The sequence below is a fragment of the Spermophilus citellus genome, assembly GCF_964194105.1.
Source record: "Spermophilus citellus genome assembly, chromosome: 4".
Taxonomy (NCBI): Eukaryota; Metazoa; Chordata; class Mammalia; order Rodentia; family Sciuridae; genus Spermophilus; species Spermophilus citellus.
In genome coordinates, this window is record NC_138185.1 from 36,181,536 (window position 1) to 36,193,330 (window position 11,795).

Sequence of the window (11,795 nt, forward strand, 5' to 3'; positions counted from 1 at the left end):
GGTTTTATTTTCCCAAGCCTGCCCCTCCTCAGTATTTTCTTCCAATGACAAATGTCAGCTTCCTCTGTGCATTTAGTTATTAAAACCACAGAACTTGGACTCATCCTTTACTTTTCTCTTCCCATAACTGCCATGTCCAGTTCACCTGCACATTCTTTTGCGCCTCTCTTCAAATTATATTTCCAGTCTGAGCGCTTTTCTTCACCTTGTGCTTCCTCCAAGACCCATCATCTCTCAGTGAACTATTGCTGTGTCTTATCATGACCCCCCTGCCTCCATCCTTGTCCCTCTACAACACCCAAGGTGAACCTTTTAAAATGTCATTTTTCTTTTCACAACTTTCCATAGGCATAATATCATCTTTCTCACTTTAATGATATATCCCACCCTTAAAAAGCCATTTAAGATTTGCCCCTCTACCACTAGTACTCGCACACACCCTTGCCCTGGTTTACTTTCCTGTCCCTCTGACCCCTTGCCCTGGTTTACTTGGCTGTCCCTCCACACTTCCAGGCATATTCTGTCCTCAGGGTATGCTCTTCCCCATATGCTCATGGAGCTTGTCCTTCGCCCAGATTGCTGTCCATAACTCACGTTGCAGCCTACACAGCCTTCTCTGAACACTGTATTCAAAATAACACCTCATGGACCTTTAGATGTGTATCTCTCCTCATAGCATTGTCACCACCTGACACATTCTGTATTTGTTTCTTATCTCCCTGTTGGTGGAGACTCCATGAAACTAGGTCTTTTTCTGTGGGTCCAAATCTTTTTCCCCAGAGGCCCAAGTTGTGAGTAGTTCAGAGTTCAGAGTTTTGCTATATTGGATCATTCTGCTGGATTCTGCTCAGTTTTTAATTTCATGTACCCTTAGAGCAGAAGTTCATTAATTGCTGGGTATAAGCATCACTGGGGAGCTTGCTTAAAATGTATATGCCCTGACCCTCATTTTGGAGGTAACAAGTTCAGTAGAATTGGAGTGGAATCTGATAATTTTGATGCCAGGTATCCCCAGCCACACTTTACCAAGTGCTATCACATTGTACCAGATTATATTTGTTTCTTGGTTGCTCTCCCTCACTGAGTGTTGCTTTATGTATAGAAGCAGTGTTTGAATCACCTGGGAACCTAAATATAGATCTCCTAGCCCTACCCCAGATCTTGTGAATTAGAACTTCTAGGGATGGATCTTGGAAATCTATATTTTTAAAAAACTCCTGCAGTGTCTCAGAGGTATCTCATCTTCCCACTAGTCTTTAGGAACCCTGACTGGTTTTAGAGACTCCATGAAGCATAAGGAGGTTGTAAACTCAAGTGCAGGTAGTTTTTGTTTTATTTTGGTTTTACTGTTATTTTAGGCTAGATTTTTGCTCCATCCCCCATTAATGTAACAGGTTCTATTCATAACTGGTATTTAGTCAGTCACTATGGAATGAGAACTCCTAGGTTTATCCCCAGTTTTAACGTGCTTTTGTGCCTTGAATGTTGACCATCATTTCCAGCTACATTTCAGACCAGCTCATTCTCTGAATAAAAGGCCAGAAGTGTGTCTTAAGTTTCCCAGCTCATTCTGTTGGGGACTTGCTTTGTAATCCTTTTTGTCCAGGAATTTAAAATGTTTCCCTGGTCAGACCCTACAGCACCGGGGTGCTATTGAAGCCAGATTTAAAATTAGGTAGTCAGTGTAGTTAGGTAAATCGGGTCTAATATCATATCGAGTGAAATCTAAAATGGAGGCCATGCTGATAATGATTCCAGAAACCCAGGACAACTCATGGAATGTTAATGAAGTCCCAGAAAAGCCCTAGGCCAAAGTCCACCCCAAAGAAATGTTAATGGAACCCAAGAAACAGCCCCCAACAGATTTGGGGATAGCCCATCCCACAGAAGTGATAATGAAGTCCTTCCTGCCCAGATTACTTGTTTGGCCCACCTGTGTCCCAACCCTTCCCCCTTACATTCCATCACCAAAACTGTAAAAAGGGGAACACATTCGCCCTTCAACGGATTCCACCTCTTGGTTCCCCTTCTTCCTCAGGGAGAAGTCTTTTCTGCTGTCCTTTAATAAACTTCTAATTTCTACTCTGTCTTTGCCTCGGCGTGCTTCTCTGGTGTTATTCTTCAACACTGGGGAAGCAAGGACTCGTCACCAGCCAACAGCGGTAACACTATCACTCATCATCATAATCTCACACCTAACTCAGCCTTCCCCTTGGATCTGTGCTGCGGCACCTGTGCTTCAATACATGTGCTTCGACTGACTTTAACCTTGAGGAGCGTTCAGTGGTCTCTAAGAGCATCCTCAGGCATGAAGAAAAGGCCTGGCCCCTTGCTCTGAGGCCTGCCTGGTATGCTCAAGTTGCTGAGGAAGGGTATCTTCTGTTTTGACTACTTCTGTTTTGACACTCTTTGCAGATAAAAAGTTTTAAATTTGAAATCTTCAAAGTATTACAGAAATTAAAATGAGGGTAGGATAGAGGTTGTGCGGGTGACTAGGAATGGCATATACCAAGGAATGATATTTGTGGAACTTGATTTGTTGGCCTAGACTAAGAGGAGTAGCTTCCAGGTTGTAAAGAATCATTTATGAAGGCCCCAAGAGATCCCCTTGGTTAATATGTTTTTTAAATACCTGAACTTCCATGGGGTGTTCACTCTGGACTTTGGTAGCTATCTTTAAAAATGTTGGGTTTGCCTGTATTTCTTTCAGAAGATGATAGGATCATTATTCACACAGAATCTGTAAGTAGTGCTGTCATCCATGGAAGCCCTGGAGGCTCTTGCAACCTTCTCAGCAAGCACTATAGATTTGCACCTTAGAGTTTGCCTCTGGATAAGCCTTGACTTCATTTTGATGCCAGATGTGAGAAGCATTAATAATCAGGATGAATCCCTTTGGGAAATTCTATTCCCAGGTGATAGCTGCTTCCTTAGGAATATTGTGGGGGGGAGGGGCGGGAGCAGAGGCTGTGATTTAGTGACAAAGAGGAGTGAATTGACCCTAGAAATGTAAGGATTAGAGATTTCTAATGAGGTCTGACAGTTCAAGGGCTGAATAAGGAGGCTAATCTTTTTTTTTCCTGCCCACCCAGTCTTCACACAAATGTAAATATGCCTCCTTCAACAAATTGGCAAATGTGGTTTTAATTTATAAGCAAGAGACCTGCCTTGCCTTTCTCTTCCTCCTCTTTTTTTCTTTTCTAAACTAAGTCACAGGTTTTGCACTTTTTAAACTGGTCTGTCACCTTTTCTGTTGTTCATTTTCTTCCAAGAACATTTTCCCCCATTATTGTCAGAGGAATTTGGGATGAGAGCCCACTGCTGTTTCTTAAAGAAGTTTTTGAAGTTCCAGAGGAAATACATGGTGCTCTTTCAACTGAATTTTTGAAACAAATAAGTAAAGACAGTGATTGAATCAACTGGGAGACTTGAAGAGCGCGTCCCTATCTAGGCACCTACTTCATGTGGTCTGCGCAGAATCCATTGTTGTTATTTATGACCTTGTCTGCCTTCCATTGTGGACTTCTTCCAGCCTTGGGGAATTTACATCATTCCTAATAGCAAAAGGCTTTCTGGTTCCCACAGAGTTGTTCAAAGCCTGACTCATGCTCCTTATGTTAATTGTTCAGCTCTGAAAATACAGCACTTACAGGGTGTGGTTATAAGGGGGAAATCTACTGTACTTATAGGGCATGTTTAGAAGTGTTTCACACATAAATCTCTATTGCTCCCAATCTCTTGTCAAAGTGTCTCTCTAGCTCCCTCCCCCCACCAATTCTGATTTAACTTTTAATTCCCCCCCACACACTCTTTATCAACTATTTAATTTAGGGAACAGAAAACCAAAAAGGAAATGCATCAAAATGCAGTATAATCCAATAAAGCCTGTAATACTCTGTTCACTAACTATTAAAACTAGATATGACTGAGTGACATCTGCCTGGGCCTAAAGTCATCAGCACTTTTGGCAAGTAAATGTTTCTGGTAACTCAGTGGTATGGACAGTGACTGGGTAAAGCCCATCACATCCACGTGGAGAATACCCAGGCTTAATACTAATGGCTGCCTTCTCCCAGGATCCCTGGGCTGTCACTGCTAATTCCCATGTAAGCCTAAATAAAGCAAAGACTTTTTGATAATCAACTAAAACAATTCTTTGTGGAAGGAACATTTTTCTGGAATTTTCATGGAGAAAAATACTTAGTGTCCCAGAAAAAGAGACATTAACACCTTGTCTGGCTTATCTACCTGTATACAAAGGTTAGTGTTGGCAAAAGTTGAGAAACTTTTACAATTGTGTCCTTATGATGTTTCCATTGGTATGTGAAATAGTAGGCTGATAATCTCTTCATTATAAAAAAAAAATAAAGACTACAATAGTAGTTAGAATAAGGGGGAAATTCCTGGGTTTTTTAGTAGCTAAGAATGACAAACTCTAGTTTTGAAGCTACCAATATTAAAAAGCTCAACTCTTGAAATAGTCTTGAGGGTTACAAAGGAAGTAGGTAATATTTCTATTTTTTTATTAGAGCATTACACTTATACACAATATTTATATTTCTGCAAATAGAGAAAATGTGGGGAATTCTCAGAATTAACAGGGTACTACACACCTTACCACCAAGTCTTCTCAAAAACTTGCTGCAGCCTGGCTCATTGATTCTGGGCTTTTGTCACAATTTGGACCAGAGAGAGATTAGATATTGGCCAAGAGTTACCGATGGCTTGTAATCAACATCCTTTACATGACAGTTTTCTGTGTTTGTGGTACATATTAATACATGAAATGTGTAGACTGGGAATCCAAAAGAAGTTGTAATTTACCAGAAAGTCCTAGATAAAAAAAAGAAAAAAAGTTAAAATAGCCTGTAACACTAAGCAGTTTCATTTAGTCTTTACAAAAATAAATCTGTTCATCTGGGCATTCAGAGTGTAACTGTTTTCTCTCATGTTCAGCTAATAGATTTCTGGTTGAACCTTTGTTATCTTTTGGAATAGACAGAAAGAGCTCTCCACGGAGTGTCTGATTATTTTGCTGAGTGTGCGGAGAGTCCACTTCCTCCCAGTGCAAAGCTCAAGAGAAATGCTCTGAAACAAATGTAGGTCCAGCATGTTTCATTTTTCTTATTTGTGACTGCCTGTATGGATGGATGGATAATGTGAAATATGGAATTAAACAAGAAGGCATGGAGTGTGGAGACCAGAGCTTGGCTGGCACTGATCTTGCCCTGGGTCTCACACTTGCCCTTCCCACCCTCTTGATACTATTTTCTTTGCTCTCTGGACAGTGGGGGTAGAGTCCTTGCTTCATAAGTGTGTTGCAAGGAGTAATTAATTGCAAGCTCTTTGAAGATGAAAAGCACCTGCTGGTGGTGTGTTTCATATAACTTTCAGGGTGACTACAGACAGTCCTTAAAAAATACATTTCTTTTCTAAGATGCTTGTTCTAACTTTAATATACTGATAGTAATCCTTGTTATTATATGTTATTATATATATGAAATACATATATATGTATATATGTTTGTATATACACACAAACACACACATGCATGATTCCACCCTAAAGCTAAGTCAGAATACATATCTGAGCTCCAGTGTTTTGACTTTCATTGTTAAGGAAATTTCTTGCCACTCACAGATTTCTTGCCATACTTCTTGCTAAAGATAAGGTCTTTAGTCTCTAAATTTTCCTCACGCAGTTTCTGCCCTGCCCCTCAAATTTTTACAGTCAGAATGAAGTTTACCTTGTCTACTGAGTATTCTGTAGAGAAAGGAGTTAGATTTGCATTCCCCTCTCATGCTGGCTGTCTGAAATTTTTTTTCAAGTGCTATTAACTGAGTCTGATTCTTGTATGGTTAATGAACAATCGTGACACCAGCTAAATGGTAGTGATATTTGAATAATACCTTGAAATGGCCTGAGAATAATTTCAGAAACTTTTACTCACAAACTGAGTAAACTTTTTTTTACTCACAAATTAAATTGTGTGTATGCATATTTGTTCATAGGTACACTTGCATAGCATAAGCTTTGGGTATATTTGAGCATCAACTCCTAGAAAAAAAAAATCAATGCATCATACATAGGCAATATTTACTCTTAATATCATTGAAATGAATACCTATTTGCCTTAAAGAGAACTCCATTGATGATACAGATCAAAAAGCATAACATAACCTAGTATAATGAAAAATGTAGAGATCATTGCTTACCACACTCTTAGGGATTTTTCTAGATTTCCTGGGGAGACAGGGAGAAGGCAGGTAGCACATACCACTTGTTGCAGGTGAGGGAATGTGAGGGAGGGGGAATTTGAAGAAAACTGTGCCATTATAGGTTTACACAGTGTAAAATCTTTGTTGTTGTTGTTGTTTTAGTGCGAAAAGAACAAAAACAAAAAGTAACGTCGAGAGCAAATCACAGACCAGCAGAGACATTGTGGGAACATCTAGTGACTCAGGGATTGCAGAGGTAGCAAGGAGGAGGGATGATGGTCAGGCCTCATCAGAATCCACAGGACAAGCAAAGGATTACATAAAGGCAGCTGAGTGCCACCAGAGGCTTCCTGTTCAAAAGCTGGAAAATGTTAATCAGACCCAGCCAGAAGACACTAGCAGCCAGCAAAAACCTCATCCTGGGGAGCGGTCAAAGACAGGGCTTCTAAGCGGGAGCCCTGTCTATAGCTGTGAGTCAGCATCACCAGGTCCAAAGCAAAGTCCACAAGTAGCCAAAACACAACAGAAACGCAGGAACTGCGGCTCTGCGGAAGACTTCGACCACCACAAGAGAGTTTCTCTTGGAAGTGATCGATTAGTCCCAGGAGAAATAATACTGGAGAAAAGCACAGCTGTCAATGTTTTGCCAATTTTAGAGTTGTCAGATCCGGGGTTACTTTTGAAACAAGATTTGGCAAAAACCATGTCTAAGGAAGAGTTGCATGTTTTGGAAAATCTCCCCTCCAGACATCTTATAAAAAATAACCCAAGGCAGGCACAGCAAAACGGCTCAGCCACAAACACTGAAAGATCATCTGCAATTCAAGGCAGCCCAACCAAGAAAAGAAAGAAATTGCAAAGGATTGCAAAGTCATAGTTGAGGATAATAGTAGCCAAATATGTGACAAGAGCGCCAACATGTATAGATCCTGAGACTTAAAAGGAATTTGTTAGAAAGATTTTGTTTGTTTGTTTCTATCTTTATCACAATATTGGGGATTAAATCTAGGGTTTTCGTACATGCGAAGCAAATCCTCTACCAGTGAGCTGCATCCTCAGCCTTCCAAATAGCTGGGATTATGGGCATGTACCACCATGCCTGGCAAAATGATTATTTTAAATAAAACAGTAAATATCCACATTGGGGTTTGCTTTCCAGCAGTCACCTTCAGGAGGCTATCTGTTTATTCTAATAATGCTATCTTTTCATCATACTTTATAACTGTCTTCAGAAATTGTACTGATAAAGAGCCATCCACCTTGGTGGAGAGGAGACTATTTTTGCAAGGACTGCATGAAGAAACCAGTCACATGTTCCTCCTTGACATTACCATGCAGACCTCATGATGGGACACATGAAGACAGTGCCTCGTGCTACAGTTAAGTTCTAGGGGTACAGTGGATCCCCCTGCTCCTCAGCTTCAGAAGGGGGCAGTGAAAGAAAAAGCCAGTGGTTCTAAACCACTGGGACCAGCATCATTGAAAACATGAATTAGAAATGTGGGTGTCAAGCCCCACCCCAGACCTATAGAATGAGAAGCTCTTGGTGACTCTGAAATATGCCGAAGCCTGAGAACCACTGGACTAATTAAAGTCTCCTTCATGTGTATTTCCTCCAGCCTGGCTCCCGTGGCCTCCAGCTCATCAGCTGGAGCCACGTGTGGACATGTACACCCTCATATTCCCTCAAACTTATAAAACACCTGGGTTCAGTGTATGAGTCACTCTGTTCCCAGATTCTACAGTATGACAGCCACAGCATCGAGGGAGCTGTTACTTACGCTTATAATTGCCGGAAGTTTACGGATAATTTATCCCAGCATTAGAGGAAGAAATGGGAGAGGCTTGCTCTTACTTGTAGCTCAGGCCTATCCCTGTCCCTGCCCTTTCTTCCACCTCTAAGATTTTGGTTAGGTTCAGGACAGACCAGAACCCAATAGGAAGTCAGTGGCCAGTGCTTAGTTTCCCATTTGGAAGTCTTCACAGGCAATTTAAGTTTCTTCTCTGGTCTCACAACTTACTCTTAAAAAGATAAGAAGCTTGTGGCTGGGATTGTGGCTCACCTAGCATGTATGAGGCCCTGGGTTCGATCCTCAGCACCACATTAAAAAAATAAATAAATAAAATAAAGGTATTGTGTTGACTACAACTAAAAAAAAAATACTTATAAAAAAAAATAAGAATCCTAAGAGGAGGTCAACCTCAGAAATATAAGAACCCTAAGAGGTCGACCTGGAAGTTTAATCTGGACCTTACTTGTTCAGTAGAAGATGGAACTTTTGATTCTGGAAATTTTAAACAGTTTCTACAGAAGGTTAAAGTCAGTGGAAAAACAGGACATCTCAGGACTATTCACCTTAAACACTTCAAGAATAAAATCACAGTTGTTTCTGAGAAACAGATCTCTGAAAGGTATTTGAAATACATTACCAAAAAGCACCTTATGAAGAAAAATCCTGCTGATAGCAGTGGCACACACCTATAATCCTAGTGACTCAGAGGCTGAGGCAGGAGGATCTCAAGTTCAAGGCCAGCCTCAGCAACTTAAGGAGGCCTTAAGCAACTTAATGTCTCAAAATTAAAAAATAAGAAGGACTGAGAATGTTATTGTGGTAAAGTGCCCCTAGATTCAAGCCCCAGTACAAAAAAAAAAAAAAAAAAAAACAGGAAAGAAAAATCTTTGTGATTGGCTTCATGTGATTATACCTGATAAGACTTATAAACTTAGTTACTTCCAGATTAGTCAAAGTCAAGATTAGACAAGATGAGAGTCTGAGATCTAGGTGAAGCCTCTTGTTACAGGGCTTTGGTTCACAATGTTAAAGAATGAAGCATTCACTCAATTTCATCCAAAAGTATTAAAGAAATCTTATTCAAAGACCACCAATGTATCTTTTTCTGCTTACCAACAGGTGTTCCTTTGAAGTAGCATCTCCCTTATATAATAGGGAAAATCAAGAGTATTCCCCAAAGTGTTAAAATTAGCAAAGAAAGCCCAATAAAATAAAAGAAAATAGCATGTGAGTGCTATTAATGCTCTCCAATTGCAAACTCTCTCTCCCAGTATCTGCTTTCCCCACTTGGATTATATTGAATGAAGCCCACCCAAAGGAAACCATATCTGAGAGCACCATTGTGGGTCATGAAGTTCAGTTATGGTCAGAAAGCCTGGCTGCTGGATGTAGATGCTGTTGCTTTGGTGTTACATTGACCTGGAAACCTGTCCCCTTCCTGCACCCCTAAGACCCAACATAGCCCTTCCCACTGTGTCCTTTCTTATTCCTTCCCACCTGTTTCCCTTGTCATAACAGATTCCAATCATAGGTGAAAAGGGAGCCCAACAGAATGCTAATAACCTCAGTGAAGCTGACTCTGTTTATACAGTAGGGTTCGACTCTCAGAATGGAAACTGCCTAAGAAGGTATTTCATTAGTTAACCTGGGCTTGATGGTTAAGGCCAAACTTAAATGATTTTCTTTCTAGAAAAGTCTTGGCTTGAGTGTTTATTATATTTGGAGAAAACACAATTCATGTGATCTAATAAGGAAAATAGCAACTTTGTGTTATAGATAGATGTGGTCTTTCTGAGACTTCACACACAATGGGTTCACAGCCCCAGCCCTTTTTATATTTTGAATCGTGCTAAGTTACTGAGGCTGGCCTCTTACTTGTGATCCTCCTACCTCAGCCTCTGGAGTCACTGGGATTAAGGGCATGGGCCACCACACCTGCCTTAAATAACATTTTAATAGGTGTATGGTTTTTCCCCTTTAACATTCACAAGCAAGGAAGGTCTGGAAACAATCCAGGTGATTTTTCTTACACATTTTTTTCTCTTTGCCTTTTTTCTCTTTGCCAAGGCAAAGAGAAATATGCATATAATATCTAGACAAATATGCATATAATGTGTCAAATACAAAGGAGCAAACATTTGTGGAGAATGGAGTGTGTGCAGCAATTTTTTAGTTCCCTTTTTTTAAAATATTCAAGGAGTGTGGAAAGTATTGCATTTAAAAAAAAAAAAAAGGCTTTGAGGCTGGGAATATAGCTCAATGGTAGAGGAAGCACTTTTGGTGTGCAAAGCGCAAGATTTGATCCCTGGCATCACACACACACACACACACGTGCACACACACACTCAAAAAACCCCTCTTTATTTTGATTTATGGAGAATATGGCTTATCTCTGAATGAAATATCCCAAAATATATTCTCGGGACAACAATGGGATCACAGCATAATTGTTTTCTTTTTGCTATCATGTTTAGATTTGGGCATGGACTGTTGTGCATATCGATGGCCTTTGATTTCAGAAAGAGCTTGGCAAGGGCAGGCACATAGGGGAAGGAAATCTCTGCCCAGGAGAATGGCCTGGATTCAGTGTCCCCACTCCTCGTTTCCTTAAGCTCTTTGGCAGGCCCAACTGTAATATTTCCACAAAACTGTAGTGAGTGGCCCTCCCTTGAAGTAACCAGCCGCTTTCCTAAGAGCCAAAAATTCTCTCTTTCAGCGTGCTATGACTTGAATATGGAAATCATCTTAATTTCTTCTTTTTTCTTATGAGGAAATTTCCATGCTTGGTTTGTCAAGACAAGAGAGTTCATTCCTTCATATTGAAACACTAATGAATTGAAACATGTTGAAGCAAGTAAAAAAATCAAAATTAAGCTGGTTTCTCTTAAATAGTTTAAAGCCTTCCTTAGTACAAAATAAATTAAGCATTGTAAAATGAAGTTAATTCAGGTAATTATTCAGTGCAGAAGTCTAACCATATATATCATTGGTATTGTAATTTCAGGGTATAATTAAATTATCTGAAATCTGCAGAACTCCCTCTCATTTGGTCTCTATATTTATTTAACAAGACAGGGAACAAATATGTGTCAATATGCAGCATAACAGAGGGAACTTGAATGACTGAAATTATCTTTAATTATCTAGAGTTACTCAGTACCAGTCTGGAATAAGTTTAATCTTGCAGCCTAATGTTACCGTATTTCATATTAGCTTGTAAATGCTATTATAGCTCCTTATCAAAAATTTTGATAACTTAAGCAAAAATCAGTAAAACCATGCATTTGTCCTTTGAAGCATCTGATGGGGTGCCTGCAGGTGTGAATTTGATAGATCCCTAGAATAACTATTCAGTTGAGTTAGAAAGCCAAACACTGCCATAATCACCAGGTGAGCTCTTTTTTCCCTATCGGTTTTCTCATTTGTTTTATTTTAAACTGTTTAAATAGTTTGAATAGTTTTCTAGGTGATGAAACTATGTATGTAGTGAAAATGTACCTGTTTTATAAATAAAGATAAAAAATTGTCTTGAAAATTGTAATTTTTTCTTTTCATTTTTAAAAAATAAGTGAATCCCCAAGGAGTACACATCCAAAATACCCTTTTCTGAACATGTTGAAGTATGTCCTATTGGTAAGAAACATTTTCCTTCTAGAAACAGTTCTTAGGTTTTGAATGCTTTGTTTAAATAGCTCAAAGGAGCCATTTGAACCATTGGTCCTGAAGATTTAGGTATGGAAAACCTAGTGTGATACGATGGAATTAATTGACCCATAAGACTTG

The 11,795-nt window shown here is 39.6% G+C and overlaps 1 protein-coding gene across 2 annotated transcripts in view; it reads left to right on the plus strand.

Annotated features, from left to right (window-relative positions):
• Positions 1-11,531, plus strand: part of SLX4IP (SLX4 interacting protein) — a 196,728-nt gene extending 185,197 nt beyond the window's left edge. The window contains exons 7-8 of one of the 2 annotated variants that reach the window (XM_081290498.1): positions 4,999-5,099; positions 6,382-11,531. In XM_081290498.1, the coding sequence (XP_081146624.1) occupies positions 4,999-5,099; positions 6,382-7,096 (816 nt within the window). In that variant the 3' untranslated portion in view covers positions 7,097-11,531. The remainder of the gene's footprint in view (positions 1-4,998; positions 5,100-6,381) is intronic. The other variant, XM_081290499.1, reaches the window with a different exon arrangement.
• Positions 11,532-11,795: the final 264 nt, after the last annotated feature.